Source organism: Phaethon lepturus, unplaced genomic scaffold, assembly GCF_000687285.1.
Source record: "Phaethon lepturus isolate BGI_N335 unplaced genomic scaffold, ASM68728v1 scaffold28728, whole genome shotgun sequence".
Classification (NCBI taxonomy): domain Eukaryota; kingdom Metazoa; phylum Chordata; class Aves; order Phaethontiformes; family Phaethontidae; genus Phaethon; species Phaethon lepturus.
The window spans coordinates 4,965-22,708 of NW_010555983.1; the positions used below are offsets into that span (position 1 = coordinate 4,965).

The 17,744-nt window shown below is 42.4% G+C and overlaps 1 protein-coding gene across 1 annotated transcript in view; it reads left to right on the plus strand.

Annotated features, from left to right (window-relative positions):
• The window catches only part of DHRS7 (dehydrogenase/reductase (SDR family) member 7), a 16,821-nt gene extending 875 nt beyond the window's left edge, over positions 1-15,946 (plus strand). The window contains exons 3-8 of the mRNA XM_010292346.1: positions 4,518-4,544; positions 6,074-6,173; positions 7,192-7,431; positions 12,696-12,818; positions 14,776-14,991; positions 15,734-15,946. Coding sequence (XP_010290648.1) covers positions 4,518-4,544; positions 6,074-6,173; positions 7,192-7,431; positions 12,696-12,818; positions 14,776-14,991; positions 15,734-15,769 — 742 coding nt within the window. The 3' untranslated portion in view covers positions 15,770-15,946. The remainder of the gene's footprint in view (positions 1-4,517; positions 4,545-6,073; positions 6,174-7,191; positions 7,432-12,695; positions 12,819-14,775; positions 14,992-15,733) is intronic.
• The last annotated feature ends 1,798 nt before the right edge of the window (positions 15,947-17,744 follow it).

Genomic DNA, 17,744 nt, shown 5'->3' on the forward strand with positions numbered 1-17,744 from the left:
CGTAAGTACAACTTACTACTTCATGTCAACAGTTCCACTCTTGCTGTGATGGAGGTGCCACAGAAGTACTAATCCACATATCGCAGGAATAAGTTTTACGATGAAAGTCAACTTTATACCTAGCTTCACTGTTAGTTTGAAGTTGGCATTTTCTTTTTGTGAATGAGAAGCCTTTGTGTAGGCTTGCATTATGAATTCTTTCATAAGCCAGTGTTACCTAAAAATCTCATTATCAATTGCAGGTGGTCTTGTAAGATACTAGGTTAAGAAAGAGAATAAATACAGTGGGAAATGGAGGAAACAATCTGAGGGGTATGATCCAATTAAGACCCAAACCGTGTAGCTGCATGCTACTGAGAAGTTGTTTTCCTTCAGGTTTGTGCATATTACAGTCAGACTGACGACTGGCTTTCCTCGTTGGAAAAGGAATGAATAGAAATGTTCAGAAAAAGTTGTTCTGAGCAAGTGCAAGAAAGAATTTCCTGTAGATCAAGAGGAACAAATGTGAAGCAGTATGTTTAACTATTCCAGTTGTCTTTCATACGCCTGCTGAGCCAGTAGTCTGGCTTCATTCCTCCTGTTTCTCTTTTCCCTTCTGTTTTCTGGCTTGACAGCGAGAGGGATAGACAGTGAATTCACACTGATAGATAGAGGTGTTGAACATGATTAATGCTGTGCCTCTTTCAGACTATTTATCCTCCATGGCTCAGTATGAGGTATTTTATACTGAGTACATTATCACACTGACAGTTCATTCCTGTTAATGTTGATAGAATGTCCACAGTCTACCTTGGAATGTGTGCTAGTGAATAATGAAATGTTTGGTTTGGGTTAGCACCTAAACATTTCTAGAAATCTAAACATTGCAGCAGGGTACTCTAAAATCTGTTAAGGAGCTTTCAAAAACTCACAAATCCTTGTTTCTATTTTCTGATGCTTAAAAAAAGCAGTCACTTAAATAGTTATCTTCAAAAAGAAGCAAGGGACATAAGATGACAGTGTGGTTAAGTGGTAATCATGGCAAAATTCCAATGCCATATGATGCAATGTTTAGTGGTCAGTAAAAGTATGCAAGTACATGTGCGTCTGCGGCCGTTTGTTGTCATTGCAAAACTGATAACACTGGATAGGCTGGCAGGAGCCATAATCCTCAATATCCATTTTCCAGTGGATATTTTGGATATTTTCCTTTATCCATAAGGCAACACTTATATGAGAGTGCGCTGTGCTAAGGAATAATCAGAAAAATTATTTCAACTGGTGTGAACCAAGAATACAGATTTATCTGAGGTGATTTCTGCCTCTGCCAACTTTAAGTGATCCTGTGAATGTCTTAGCTGTGGCATATATGAGCTTTAAAGTCTCATGTAGCCATGTGTTGTGCAAGTATATGCTACTGAAATTTATTCTAACTATAGGTCAGATTAGTAGGAATACTGGAAACTGTTCAATAACATAGAAAATACGGAGTAACTATAGCCAGCCTTTAAGTAGCAGAAGAGAGTAATTGGGCCCACTTCCCCTCTTATCCTTGTCTTCTCAAGGCTATGTAAACCCTGCTTTCCACCCCTTTCCTTGATTATTATGTGCACTACCCCCCCCTCAACCATCTTAGTGACTCTATGCTACACTATTTCCTGTTTATCAGCATTTGCCTTGAAGTAGGAGGTTCAAAATTGGACGCAGTACTCTAGATGCAGTCTTAGAGTGCTATGTAGAGGCACTTAAAAATCACTTCCCTCAGTCTGCTCTTGTTAGAGCAGCCCATTAGCATTTGTAATTGCCAGAGCTAATTGCTGACTTACGTTCAACTTGCTGTTGTCCTCCATCACAACCTCAGGTCTTGTTTGGAGACCTGATACCCAGCCATTTGGCTGTCGGCCTGCAGTACTGCATTGCATTATTCTGTCCCAGGTGTGAAATTTTGCCTTTGGCTTTGTTGAGCTTAATGAGGTTTGTCAGACTGTTCTTATAGCTTGTTAAGATGCCTCTGAATGGCAGTCCTCTCCTCCACTATAGCAACTGCTCCTTTGAATGTTAACTGAAAATTGGCTGAAAACCTGTGTTTCATCCTATTATCTGAGTCATTAATGAAGGTATTAAGATATTGATCATGGAGGGTTACCACTTTGAATGGTTGGTTGCTACTCTTCGGGTCTGGTGATCCAGCCCTGTTTTTCACTTGCATTGTAATCTACTCATCCAGACCCCTCGTATTTCCCTAACACAGTTTCAAGGATGCTATGGAAGACAACATAGAAAGCTACATTGTCAAGGTAAACAACATCCACTGCTATCTCCTTGTCCACAGAGCCAGTCATCTCATCACAAAAAGCAATTAAGTTGGTCAGGCAGTATATGTCCATGCTAAATCTATGATGGCTTTTCCCAGTTACCTTCTTGTCCTTCACATACTTGGAAATTGCTTTCAGGAGGAATTGCCACATAATTTTCCCAAGGACTGAGGTTGAGCTGTGTGACATTTGGTTTGTTCCAGTCACTGGGGAGCTACTCCACTTGCCAAGTACCTTCCAAAGATGAGTGAGATTGGTCAGCTTTTGTAAATCTTGCATGTGTATATATTGCCCTGCTTATACGTGCAATTTGGCCCTCACTTGGTCTTCCACTGATGTTGGTAGTATTTCTTTTCACCAGAGTCTAGCCCCAGGAGTGTGGGAGACCCGAGAGGAGATCTTGCCAGTGAACACTAAGGCGAAGAAGGCAATGAATACCTCATGTTTTTCTGTGCCCTTCATCACTTCATCACCATCGCTTTTCAGCAGTGAGCTCACTCTGTCTTTGGCTTGCTTTTTGTTGGTGCTGTACCTGTGAAGCCCTTGTTGCCTTTCCCATTCCTTACCAGTTTCAACTCCATCTGAGCTTTGATCTTCCTGATTCCATCCCTGCATGCTTGGGCAGTGGGTCCATGTGCTTCCTGGGTGGCTTGTCCCTGCTTCCACCTGCATGTTTTCTTTTTGCAATTGAGTTCAAGAGTATTCTGTAAGGTTTGAGTAGCGTGGGATGGATTAAGATTGACCTGCAACATGTAACATCAGCTTGAATTTGGCTGAATTATATGGCATAATTGGAGCTAATAGGCTTTAACATGCCTGCTGTAGATGCTATAGAGAGCAGCAACGTAACCTGATAATTTGGATATTAATGTCAGAAACAAGCGCATATATCCTGTTGACAGTTTAGAGACACCACCCTGTGATGCATGTTCATGCATTCTGCACTGCTTAAAAGCTGAAGGAGAGAGAGAAGGAAAGTACTGTAAAAGCTATGTTAATACCTGTTGAGTCATGTGTATGCCAACTCAATGCTTCATTGCACTTCTGCAGGAGGGAGAGAAAACAACTTGTTTAACTTAGATAATTCTTGTAAGTGGCTTCTTTATTTCCCCCAAATACTCTCTGCAACATGAATTGAATTCACTAGTAACATTGGAGGCTGTTGTCTCTCAAAAGCCCTAAAAAAAAAAAAAAAAAAAAAAAAAAGAGGAGATGGGGTGGTGTTTCTTGTTTGGACAATGCTTAAATATGATTTAAATATGAATAAAAGACAATCTATAAATTATAGAATTATACAGTGATTGAGGTTGGAGTGGACCTCAGGAGGTCATGTTGTCCAGCCTCTGCTAAGAGCTCATGTTCTGTTAAAGGACATTATAGCAGATAGAAATGAAAGAAGCTGAAATGCTGAAGAACTGGTAAATAAAGGGCCTGTGCTGAGTAGTAGTGTTTGTCATGTTATGAGAAACTGTTGTCTTGGATTAACATGTATTGAAAAGAGTTGTTGATCCGAAATACTGGAGGGGTTCCTAGGGGAAGGAGGGGCAGGCTTGATGTCACAACAAAATACTATTCTCAGTGAGGATTACTTAGGCAGCTGTCTTTCAAAAAACAAGTTGGCTTTGGGTGATTGTAACCATGTTTTAGTTAAAAAGTAACTAGAACTTAATGAACCCGCAATAGGGAAGCAGCAGCCCATGATTGCTTGGTAAGAGAAATGTCAGAAGACCTGCTGCTTGGTGGCTGGGCAGTTTGATCCTGACCCGAAGCCCTGTATTGTAAAGCTGCTGTGTAAGGAGACTTTTTCAGACCTCCACAAGATACACACTGCTGTGTGAAAGTGGCCTTTGTTCTGGATAGACTGAGCTTTGAGCACTCAGTTTCAGATATGTTGCATCCGAATGCTGGTGGCCATGTGCAGTTCACTTTGCAGCTGGAGACACTTCACTGAAGGATGTTAACTAACGTGTGTTTAACAGTTGTGCAAAACGATGAAGTCTAAACTAAGGTCTCGCACTTGGACCAAGTGTTTTTTCTGGATTATCGTGATTGTTCCCTTAAAAACATCAGTTTGGTAGTGGCCAAAAAAGGAGATGGAATATTAGGGGATATTAGTAAAAGGACTGGAGAACGTAATTCTGACACTGTATGAATTGGGACATGTACATGCCTTCAACACTGCATACAGTTCTGGTCATCTGCCAGAAAAACAAGGGTACTGGTGGATGGTAGAAGAGGTTTAGAAAAAGGGTAGCAAGAGTGTTTTAAGTTTTGTGAAAGCTGTCTATGAGGGGTGACTAGAGCAAGGATTCCTCACCCTAGAAAAGAAGTAAGGTAGCTGACAGAAATGTATGGTCTGAGTGCTTTGGTGGGTGGAAATCAGACTGGAACTACCGATTGCCCCAAAACAAGAACTAGGCCTCTGCTTTGGTATTTCCTGAAGTCAGAAGTTTCTTACATCATATAAAAGAGCACTTCCTTCCTTATCAGCAGTCTGTATCTCTTCCTCCACTTTTTTCTTCCCTGCCATGCAGCTTTCTTGGTTGGGTTGACCGTGTGGTCTTGTTAATCCACAGCAGAAACACTCCACATCTCCGTAGGCTTCAACTGTGTAAATCTGCTTGAGGGAGCATGAGATAGAGGTGTGTCTCTGACAGGGTAGTTTAAACTACATGGATTTTGCTGCTGTCTTTCTGGAAGAAATGGAGGGGAAAATGCACATGGAAGGGTTGGAGTGAGCAATAAATGGAAATACTGGTAGCTTAAAACCAGACAGATGGGTTTATTATAACCAGTAGCCTAAATACTAGTGACCTTTGAACAGAGGCAACTTAGGGATTTAAGTAACCTCCTTATTTGTACATCACTGTAAAGTCAAAGTTCAACCTTAGCTGTATATGCAAGAAGTAGTAATTAAAAGATCAGAGCCTTAGGCTCTCTAAAGAGAGCAGCTGGTTAAAGGGGAGCAGGTACACTTAGTTGTGGCTAGGAATCAATTTAGAAACAAAAATAGCACTATCAAACTAATATAAATAAAGTAAAAAAATCATGTTATGTAGTTAAAAAAACCTGAAAAGACGAACATATTTTTGTGATTCATCTTCCCCAAAACCCCAGGGTAACAAATCAAAAATACTTCTATGGAAAAGGTCAGTTGTTCTGAGGAGACAGTGGTAGAGACTCGCAACATGAAGGCTTGAACTTGATGACAGCTGACACTTATTTCAGGAGATGGGTATATTAAAAGCTGTCAGTTAAACAAAAACCTTCTTCTACCTCCTCCAATAATCTAGCTTCTCTAGACTTTGCCTCATAGCTACTCAGGCATATACATTGTGTTTTGGGTCTAAATTGTACTAGTCCTATGGTCAGGAATAAACATGCTTGACCAGTTAACATACAAGCAAAGTGTCAAGGCTGCCAATATGCTGTGCTTCTGAATGGCTCAGTGAAAAATTTTATTACCGAATAATCCTGTTTCATGTTACTCCCAACTACTGCAATTTCTTTGGAGAACTGAATTGTCTACATTGTGCTACAGTCAAGCTTTTCACAAGCAAAACTATAATGCTGAGAAAAGAGAGACTTGGTAGGAACAGATCAAAAATGGAGAGCAAAAGGAAAACAAAGCAAGCATTTTATTTCCAACTTAATGTTACTGTTTCTTGGTATCTTTTTAGTGAAAATGGGGTCTTTAAAAACATACTACATTTCCCACAATTGTTATGTGAGCAATCTTATTGGTTCCCATTCACTTTATGGTTGTTTTTAGAGATTAGCAACTTGAGTGAAAAAGATATTCTTGTTCTGCGTCTTGACTTGACTGATAGAAGCTCTCATGAAGCTGCAACCAACAGTGTTCTTAAGCATTTTGGCAAGGTAAGGTGTGCTTCTGGGGTTGAACTTATTTTTCTCTATCTCCTGTCCTTGCATTTATGTTCATATTTCACTTCTATCATATGGTAAATTCACCAGTATCTACATTTTGCTTAAGTTTCAGTATTAAACATGCCCAAAAGTACCTTAATTCTCATCCCTTGTGTTGCTTGCTTCTGGGTTTCAGCAGGCTTCGCAGAGATGCAGAAATGAGCCAATAATCACTGGTCATTGCCAAGAACTAAAAATTCACTTTGTGATGTCACTGAATGTCTGGATCAGCTGGGGGAATCCTCAGCTATATATTTAGGGCTTAAAATTGTGTGTGAAAATCAGAACCTTTATTTTGTAGTTTCAGTAATGCATGTAATTTGGGTTCAGAGCCATATGGGACAAAACTGGACAATGGGCACAATTGTTTTCCTTGTTTTGTACATAGTTTTCTAGATTGCTAGTCCAGAGTACAGAGATAAAACAATAGTAGTTGGATCTAACTAACATTAGATCTAACTAACATAAGTGCAATGTGCAAAGCTTCAAGCTAGGCCTTTAGTCCACATCTGATATTTTAGTTTCACAGTGAAATTATGGCACTAGATTTGTTTCTTCTGTTCTTTACTCTAGTTGGTTTCTGGTTTTGCGTAATATGTATTTTCAGAGGTTACCCTGCAGGACCTGAACGTTAAGTGTTATTTGCTAGAGTGCAGTAGGGTTCAAAAATGTTGTGTGGAAAACAACTTTCCAGCTGCCAGTGTTCCTGTACTAGGAGTTAACCTTGTTTGGCATCAAACACTGTTCCTGTTTTGTTGACTCAGCTCAAATTTAGCCAGCCCTCACTTCAAAGGAGGAGTTTAGTGGGGGAGAGCAACTGCTGAAACTTCTTCAGCAGCTGATACATCTTACTTGTGTATGGCAGAGACACCACCAGAGGGGAAGAGAACAGTCAGTTAACAATTGCCTGAGGACGTGCCAGTATTAAAGGAAATGTTTAATGTTAATTTATCATTGTGTCTTTCCTGAGATTGATGTTTTGGTCAACAATGGTGGACGTTCCCAGCGCTCTCTGTTTGTGGATACAAACCTGGATGTCTACAGTGCCATAATAGAACTCAACTACCTGGGTACAATCTCTTTAACAAAACATGTCCTGAATCACATGATCCAAAGGAAGAAAGGAAAGATTGTTACTGTGAGCAGTGTGATGGGTATCATGGGAGCTCCTCTTGCCTCTGGATACTGTGCCAGCAAGCATGCTCTGCAGGTAAGTTAAATTTCTGAGACTAATTAAGTCTTGTTGCGTAATAGACCAGCATCAGTTAGTGCCGTAGCAGACTACATTCTGTGCAGAAAACACCTGAAATTGCACACAGCATATGTAACTTCCTCAGGTTTTGAAAGTCCTTTAGAATTAATTTGCTCTGAAATGTGAAATATCTCAGCTCCTGGTGTAGATTTATTTTCTTGACTAAAATCCAGATGCCATCTTAGTTGGGCCTAAACACTACGTAGTTAAATTCCGATGTGAAACACAAGACCTTAGCCTCTGGCCTTCAGATGAAGGGATACCTAAATCAGAGGATTATTCCATTGCATATAGGAGCACTGATGTTCTCCTCTTAATTCAGTTATGGTGGAAAAGTCACTGGTGAGAGTTCTAAGACTACCGGAAATCTTTAGGACAGTAAAGCGAGAACAGTGAGTGGTAAAGCAGAGTACTCGGAGAAATGAGAATTCCTGATCTAGCTGGGAACATGTGAACAAATCTTCCCAACAGTTCTGAATCTTGCTGTGGTGTGAAGAACTGGCAGCTCATAGTGTCTTAGGAAGTTACCTTCTGCCTAACACTTAACTTTTAATATTGCTTGGAAAGAGTTCTTGAAAGCAGTCTCACTTGTGTAGAAAAACATGAAAGAACAGCTCAGAAAAGTATCTGAGGAAAAAAAAGCCTGTATCATTGAGGAATCATCTGTTTAACTAGTAAATTTATTTAGACATACTTGTCTTTCACCACTGCTTGACTTCCTGCTAATGTACATTTTGTTGTCAGTAAAATAAACTTCAGCTGTGCTCAGTGATGGTTTAAAAAACTGGCACTTTCTTACTCCCTACTTGGATTTAAGCACATAAACAGAGTAAATAACTTTGCTTAAACTATGGGATCAGTATCTTTTTGACAATTTGACTAACAGCAACAAAAATATAGCAAATGGCTGACACTGCAAAGCCACTGGGCACTTGAAAGAAAGAAGTTGTAGGAGACAGTGGCAGGTCTCTACTAATAAAAAGTTCACAGTTGGTGATGGGGAGAGATCTGTTGTTGACAATGAAATTGCCTGTTAGAGGCCAGCTTTTGGTTTAAGTTACACTCCTTTATTTATTAAGTGTTCTTCCAGTTGAATTATCTTTTGGGTGTGGTGTAGTTGGTCTAAGCATGGCTAATTAGTTGCAGAGCATAAGGAATTCATGTGATGCTTTAAAAATTCTCAGAACTCTGAATCTCATGTTAAGATTGAGAACATGGAAGAAGCTTTAAGGAGATAGTTTACTAAAGTTTGTGGATTAATTAAAAATAAGCTAACTGAACTGCTTATATCTCTGTTAGCTTCTGCCTCTGCTTAATAACCAGGCCAGACTCCAAACATCCTTTCTTGTTTCTTTCACAGTAATTCTGCAAGTACTAATTGCAGGTGTTAAAACATGTGATTTGCAATGTAGATTGCAAAAAGACTGTCTGAGAGTCTCTTGTCAGTCTGGAGTTAGGGCTAGATGTGGGCATGAAACCCCCAAGAAATAGAAATGCTGTTGTGAAATACCAAACTTCACCAGTACAGTTCAGTTAAAGGAAGTCTGTAGGAATGACAGTCCTCTTCAGATAGGTATTTTAAGATCATCTTGAAATGAAGATTGTGTTTTGGTCGCCAAATTTGAGCCTATCAGTTTTTGTGTTTTTTTAAATTCATGCCTTGGGGTCTACCACAAGTGACACAATTAATGCTGCAATCTTAATTATACTTTTTTTTTTAAAGTCCCTCCTTTTGTTCTGGTGTGGTGCGTTTTTTTTATTTCTTTTAAATGGCAGTTGGAGGAAGAAGGAAGGAATTCTGATAAGAATTAAAATTTGTTCTTGAAACAGTCATGCTTTGATTCATGTCAGTTGGAATTCTTCATAACGACATTCTACTCATTAAATTACCCTTCATTTCAGTTCTGGGAGTGCTGTAAGAGCATGAGCCAAGTCCACAGGAGTCTCCATCTGACTGATGTAGTTTCTCGCCTAGTGTGATGATGCTGATGGACATCATGTGCCATTCCTCTAGTTGTAGTTCATATAATTGGTGGCATGCAGAGTGAGTTGGAAATGGTGGCCTTCAAAATGTTCTTTAATCAGCAACTTGTCTAATAAGCACATGGACTGCACTGAGCAGCAACCGTTACTCTCTTTGCTCAGCCTCTGGTCATGAGGGGAGTTTCTAAATGTTTCTGTCATAGTAGAAGTCAGGTCAGCCTTGCCACCTTCTGCACCTTCTAGGATTTGGTCACTAAACTGGAAAAGCCCAGAGTTGTCTTAAAGCAGTTCATGTTCCACAGATCCTGTGTCTGCATGTCAGAGCTGGCTTCCATCTGGGCTTGGTGGAAACGCTCAGATTTTTCCCCTTGCACTTCTGTTCCTTTGCTGCTCCTGGGATCAGGGGCTGCTCCTGCCTGAATTTAAAGAAGAGAGCACTTTCTTTTCTTTCTTAGGAATTTTAAGCTTGTCCTCTGGGAGGAAGTGGAGGAATTTCATACCAGCTATCTTTGGATGTCTAAGACAAGATAAGTGCTGGAATTAGAGGACCTGTATATACTGTAGATAGAGCCCCCACAGGGGACTGAGAGTATGTAAGATTCTGGTCTTGAAGAGGCTCTTTTCAGCACGTGTCAGCCAGGACTTCAGCTGAGCAAGTGCCCTGGCCATCCTGTGTTGCTGGTGAAGACTGCACCTCTTCCCCACTAGGGAAGGAGAGGCCACACGAACCTCTCGAGATGGAGGGGGATAGCAGAATGGCCACAGAGCAGAAACAGGAGCTCGCTGTCATCTCTGGCTACAGGCATTTCATGTTTACAGGCTGTGTGACCCTTTAATGAAATGGTACCGACTTTGACAGTGCTACTCAAACAGCACTCTGGGGGAAAAAGCCTCAGCAGCCCTGTGGCCAGCTACCGTGCAGACAGGGTCTTCAAAAATGACAATGCTTGGCTTTTGGTGTCTTGCAACCTGCTCAGGTCAGCAAGGCTCCCTTTGTAGGGAAGCAGCAGTCTGAGAGCGGAGTGTGCCAGAGGCAGCGCGCTCTGCAGGAAGTGTCAGAAGTTGCCTACAGGGCTGACTACTGTTGTGTGCTTTCATGTGGCTACTCAGGACTGCGGGCAGGTGCCCATTTTTAGGTAGAATTTGCATCCCAGAAGCCTCCCAGCAATTAAACTGGTGTAGGTGCTTTGTTTCAAGTGACTGAGCAATGTTTCTGGTTTCCTTTCTATCACAGCATTCCCAGACACACACCTTTCCACCTCCTTGACTCCTGGAAGTACGTCTTGAGTTTGTCTCCTTCAGGCAAAATGGGAGTCAGTTCTGTTTCTTACCAAATCGCCCAGGAGAGATAAGGGAGTGTGGGCTGGGAAAGCTACTGCTTTGTCCTGCTCATGCAGTTCAGCGTCGATAGAATAACTAATGATGGCCCAAAGGAGGGAAGATAGCCATGTAGGCTGCTGTTCAGGCTGTATTTCTAGGAGAGCCTGGACTTCCAGTCATTGCTGGGTGAACAGCATCCAAAGCGCATGTGTGAACAAGGGGCAGTACCACGTTGTCCCCTGGCCCATAGTGGCTCATGACCCACGCTGCCACCTTCTCCCTTTTGGGGTCTAGTGTCATCTTACATGTTACTTTTTCCTCAGCTGGACTGACAGCACACCTTCTGTGACAGGACCGCACAACCTAGGGGACCCCTTGGAGAAAGGAGGAAATGGGGAAGGTGCAGGTCTGGGCTGTAGCATTAGCCTAGAGTGGTGGATAAAGCACAGCCGTATTGGTGCCACACCTGAAAGTGTGCACCAGGGGCAGAGGAGGCTCCTCAAGGGCAGAAGGTAATCTAGGGGAGGGCCTGGGTTTTTAGTCCAAAACAACTGGGTGGGTGGCAGATCTGCTTCCCGATGTGTCCAGAAGCAGACTTCTGGGCATATAAGTGTCTTTATGTTAGAATTTACTCCTCTAGAAGTTACACATCTCCAGGCTTTGATAACATGCTGTGACAGACCCGATACCAGTTATGGGGCCTGCAGGTATTTACAACTTGAGATACCTCGTCAGTGTTTTTACAGAACGTAATTGCAAAGCTTGTGTGCAATCTATAAGCTGGAATTAGTCACCAGCAATTGGGAAATTAGAGTCCATGTCCTTGGCTATAGGGGTGCACTGGTGCGCACCGGTGTGCACCTCATGGCTTAGCTTTAGTGGATTGCCCCAGTTGACTACTTCTGTGCCATGACAGGAGCACAGCTGACTGATTTTTAGCCCTGTGTGGCACTTTAGTTCAGAGCTCTGGGTCAGCCAGCCCTCTTCCCAAGCTGGACGGGAGTACAAATTACAAATTTTTACTACCGTGGGGGAAGTTTATCACCCTGTGGTCACTCCGTCTCTGTTGTGACACAAAATCATGTGTTACAGGAACTGTTGTTAACTGTTGTTAACCAGGTCAAAGATAAGACACAACGCGGTATTTGCTAAATCCTAGCTCTACAGTGCTTGACCAGCAACTTCAGTAGAAAGCACCTTCCTGCATTGGTCATGTTGCCCATAATAGTTGCTGTCCAAATGTGAATTGCCACAGAGATTAAGGAAACTTCTATGCTGTTAGCTTAAAGAAAAGAAATACTAACTGCTTTTGTAATTATAGTGTAACTTAGATACACTGGTAGCATATTCCTCGTAGATTAGTATCTATGTGGATGCAATTTTCAAACTCTGTAGTGAATGCAGTGATGCAGAATTACCCCCTAAAATATCTGTGTGCACCTTTGACTTCTTAATGTGCTGAAAAGTTTTCCTCCTTCTCTTATCTAAAACCAGTGCCACTTACTCGGTAGAAACAATTTAAAATCTTTAATCTCACCACAAAGAGCAATTCACCTGCAAAAGATAATTTCTGCAAAATTGCTGTTCTTACGACTGGTGGCACTTCCACTACCAAAACAGTGAGGCTCGTCCTCAGTACAGGGACAGCAGAATCTGGCTGTAGCTTTGAGAAATTATTGTGTATTTGAGAAGTCAAGGATAGATTCCTTAGTGATTTATGTATCAACGTCTATAATTGCAGATACAAATTTTAAATTAGCCATTGAATGTGAAAAGACAAAGGAAGTAGTAGGAATTGCTTTTAGTGGAATACAGTTATCTTCACAGCATAGAATTAGTATGAAAATATGTAGTCAGTTAGATGTTGCTACATGCAGACACATGGCAAAGGAAGATGACATTATTGCCTTTTCTTTTAGGGTTTTTTCAATTCTCTTCGGACTGAGCTGACTGACTACCCTGAGATAAGTATTATCAACATATGCCCAGGGCCTGTACAGTCCAAGATCATACAAAATGTCTTCACAGAGAATCTTGCAAAGGTAAGGACTCAATTCTGTTGCAATAAATCCAACTTCGCTGCAGGCCCAGTGATCCTTTCATGGTTTTCTTTTCTTTTTCTCCTCCTAGCAAACACTAACCTCATCTTCTTGCCAAGAAAAGCTTTGATTGGTGCGGAACTAACAGGTCTTGTAATCCGTTGTGGTATCAAGCCCATATCAAATGAAAATAAAGTTTGAGAATTGTTATGCCTACTCTCTTCCATCACATACAATCCAAGTCTAGTCAGATTTACTGTACGGCTGCCCTGCTGCACTTCTGGGGGAAAAGCCAGGATTTTCTGGAGACAATTTTGCATGCAAAATACTATCCTTTCTGCACAGGTAGCTTTTTGTTTGCCTTAGTCACGATGTCCCCTGTTTGGTTGACACTGTTGTTGGCAAAGCCACTGGAGTCAGCTGATGTGAGGCATGTGCTCTTTTCCTGTTAGTGATTGTTCAAGGAGAAAAAACAAAACTTTCCAACTGCACCATTGCTTTTAATAAAGGCTGCCTAACAAAGCAGCTGGCAAAACATGCTACTATGATACATCAAAATGTAATCTGTCCTAAATTCAATCAATTTGAAGTGCAGGATAAGGCACCAGTTGGGGGGGGCGAATCTCCCATTGTTGAATCGAGTTCTGAAAGGATTTTTGGCTTGCCAAAACTTCATACTTCTGTGAAAGAAAAGATGTACTTTTTGAGCAATCTGGAAAACTTGCAAAACAAGTTCCTCAGATTTCAGCACGACAAAAGACCTAGGAGGAAGACTGAATCTAGACCAGAATTGCTTTTGCTCTGGGAAATAGAAGAACAGATTGATAGAGCAGTCTGTTATTGCTGGAGTGAAATGCGTATAAATTCACAGGCCTGTGGCTTACATCCTCCAAGCGATACATGCGGACAAGATTTCAAGTAAGACATCCCTGCCAGTGAAGAAGCCTGTTGCTTTTCTCTTGTTTGAGATGGCTGCCCACAGATCAGAGCTGGCAGGAATATTTAAGTTAATGGGGAATGTGGCCTCATCTACTAACTTGATTACTGAGTGACCTGTAGCATATAATGGGGTAGGCAGCTGGGAACAGGAATGTTCCCATTTCTTGGAGCCCTCAGCTGCAGAATGGGTTACTTGTTTTGATGGATAGATCTATTTCATGATAAAGCAGAAGCCATGCTGAAGCAGGACAGAGTTTGGAGAGCCATTTTTTTCAACCTTCTTTGACCCATCAATTGAGACATTAATTAAAAAGGTGCCTTATTTAAGCATGTGTGCTAACAGAAGGTGCTACATGTCCCCACACCAAGAACTAGAGGCTTAGCATAGCAAGGGATCACAGAATCCTTTGGGTTGGAAGGGACCTTTAAGGGTCATCTAGTCCAACCCCCTGCAGTGAGAAGGGACAGCTCCAACTAGATCAGGTTGCTCAGAGCCCCGTCCAACCTGACCTGGAATGTTTCCAGGGATGGGGCACCTACCACCTCTCTGGGCAACCTGGGCCAGGGTTTCACCACCCTTGTTGTCAAAAATGTCTTGCTTAGATCTAGTCTAAATCTGCCCTCTTTTTGTTTAAAACCATTACCCCTTGTCCTATCACTACAGGCCCTGCTAAAAAGTCTGGCCCCCTTTAAGAACTGGCAGGCTGCACTAAGGTCTCCCCGGAGCCTTCTCTTTCCAGGCTGAACAACCCCAACTCTCTCAGCCTGTTCTCACAGCACAGCTGTTCCACCCCTCTGGTCATTTTTGTGGCTTCCTCTGGACTTACTCCAACAGGTCCATGTCTTTCCATGGGTTCTCTAGCCACAGCCTCTGCTGTACTGGCCGGGTTCTTCTACTTATGCACAGTGGAGAAGCTGGGAGAAGTATGTCTGTGGCACAGAGCCTGGCCCTTTACACTTTCTCTACCCCAAACAGAAGTCCAGTTCTAATCCCTCCTCATGCTCTCTTTCTCCCCTCCAGTCCATAGAGAACAGCGGCGATCAGTCCCACAAGATGCCAACTGACCGCTGCGTCCGGCTGACCCTGGTGAGCACGGCCAATGACCTGAAAGAGGCTTGGATCAGTGACCACCCCTATCTGGCCGTTTGCTACCTCTGGCAGTATGCACCCACCTGGGCTTGGTGGCTGATGAACAGAATGGGCAAGAGGAGGATACAGAATTTTAAGAGCGGAGTAGTAAGTTTATTCCTCTTTGCTTGCTTGCTTTTTTTTTGTTTTTAACTCTGCTGACAGACTCTTCAGCCATGGGAATGTTGGGATTGCATTTTGGATCTGTTTCTTTTTTCCCTCCTTACTTCTCTAGCAGCTGATGCCAGGCCAGACTCCATTGCTGCATGCCTGGTAGTCTAGAATTACTGCAGTGCGGTCACACCACAGAACAGTGAAGTCAGTACGTCTTCTAGCGCCAAAGGCCTTGCTCTGATCTTCATCAGGCAGACTGCAAGTTCAGAACTCGGCGTTAACGCAGAGCTGAGCTATAAGGCAGTAGCGTAAATTATTTAATGCAACTTGGAATTAAGACTGCTGAAAATCTCTGCCTTGGTTGTGGCTAGTTTTTATATCAGGTGTGTAATCTGAGCCCCTCCCAGACGTACGTTAAGCAATACTCCTGCCTGTTGGGGCTCTTCACTCGCAGTCACTTCCCTGAAGACGGATGTGCCGTGCAGCGATGTGCGTGCTGCTTGGTAGATGGTGTTTTTCTTACTGTGCTTTTGTTGAACTTGGTACACCCCCCCACCATGTCAAAGTACTCCAAAAGCAGGAAATGCAAAAATAAGGGTGGCACATGCACTGTAAAGCTTCCTACTTCCCCACTGTAACTGCCCACTGTCACAAGCTCTTTCAAAGCAAAATAACGCTGTGGGTGAAGGACTTAAATATGGGGGGGAAATACTGATATATCGTACTCTTGCTCCAGGATGCTGATGCCTCTTACTCAAGAAAGAAGAAGTAAGGACAAGCATGTACAAAATCCAGCTGTTCTCATGCTAAGGCTGAGAAACCTTTTTCATACTGCGTGACTGCAAACAAAAGCTTTTCTTTTTTATCTGTTGTACCTTTGTCATCATGTAACATGACAAACCTATCAAGCTGCATACACACTTACTAAATAAAAATCTCTTTCTAAACATACCTGTTTCATGCTAAACTGCCATTTTTAAGCTTACGAGAATTGAGACAGAAGAGGCTGGGCATTATTTTGTTTTGCTACTGCTATAACATTGACAAATACTTATATACCCACAGGATTCTCTTTCAAAAAAAATTCCTAATGGACTTTGAGCAAAAAAAACCCCCACAAGTAGAAGCTTGTGATATAAAGGGTAAGGATCTCTGGGGAGACCTTACTGCAGCCCTCCTGTACTTAAAGGGGCCTGTAGGAAAGATGGGGACAGACTTTATAGCATGGCCTGTAGTGATAGGGCAAGGGGTAATGGTTTTAAACTAAAAGAGGGCAGATTTAGCCTAGATCTAAGGAAGACATTGTTCCTAATGAAGGTGGTGAACCCCTGGCCCAGGTTGCCCAGAGAGGTGGTAGGTGCCCCATCCCTGGAAACATTCCAGGTCAGGTTGGATGGGCTCTGATCTAGTTGGAGCTGTCCCTTGACACTACAGGAAATTGGACTGGATGACTTTTAAAGGTCCCTTTCCACCCAAACTACTCTGATTCTGTGATGTATAGTCTGTGCAAATCCCTGACCTTCATGGCACAACATTTAGAAGTACTTTAATCTTTAGGTCTGTCAGCACCATGGCAGAGTCCACTGTCTTCTGGTTTTGTGAAATCTTTCTACACTGGGCAGTGTATAGAAAAGCAGTGGGGAAGGGAGAGTGATGGTGTAACTGTAACCCCCGTCACAGGTTGTACTCAGCCTTGCTCTGAACCTGGCACATGTTAAATTGATAGAGCATTGAGAGAGGAGCAGGGGAAAGTTCCTGTAGCGGAACAGCCTGTAGCTACAACAGAGGGCATGGTGTGAACGCGAAATCCATTTCACAGCAGATTGCTTACAGCCAAGACTCCCATGTCAGAGCAGAACTGGGGCAGACAGTGCATTATAGGCAATTTAAGCATGAAATGGAGGCCGAGTGCCCAGCTTGGTCAGAAACAGGCCCTTCCGTACAGAGCCAGTCTCAACAGTACTGGTATTCTTGCTGCCAGACAGCAACAGCCCTGAGGAACCAAGGATTGTATTTTTTAAAACATTTGCCATCCCACTGACACCCAATTCAACCGTTAGCTAAAAGGACCTCTGTAGTGGTAACTGATCTGTATGTCCAAGCTTGGCGACCTCCTTGCTGTGGGCAAAGCCCTCAGTAATGTTTGGATAGACCTCAGGCCACACACTGTCCAGGTAAGAAAAATTCTTACTTCTTATGTCACTGAGTGATAACAAAAGAATAACAACCCATTTAAAATTATTGAAACTTTCCAATCATAGCAAAGAATAAGCCAAGAGCAATGTTTTTAGCATGACATTTAACAAAGATGGAAACTACTGTCTAGAAAAAAAAACAAAAACGATCAAATGACAAGTGTCTGGTCTCATGCTGTTCTGTGAGCACGGAAGGTTCATTTAACTCGCTAACACACCAGTTCCCGTACTGTGGTTTGTGAAACGTGCTAAAGAGGCAGCAGTAAGTCTGCATGACATAAATGCAGCCACTCTTTAATACAAGACACATACAGATGATGTTTACAGGATGCTTTAGCTTCCATCCTCTAATCCACAGAAGATTTGGCAGTATTGTACACAGCAGAAGGCTTGCTCTCCATTTACCTACAGGTTTGTCTGCTCTCCCACTGTGAAAAAAGTGTAAGCTTTTGCACACAATGAGGTCACGTCTCTCGCTTGAGCTAGGGACAGTTGCTGGAGACATGTCAATGCAGACCCACCTTCATGGCCTATGCTATCGCCACCACCAGC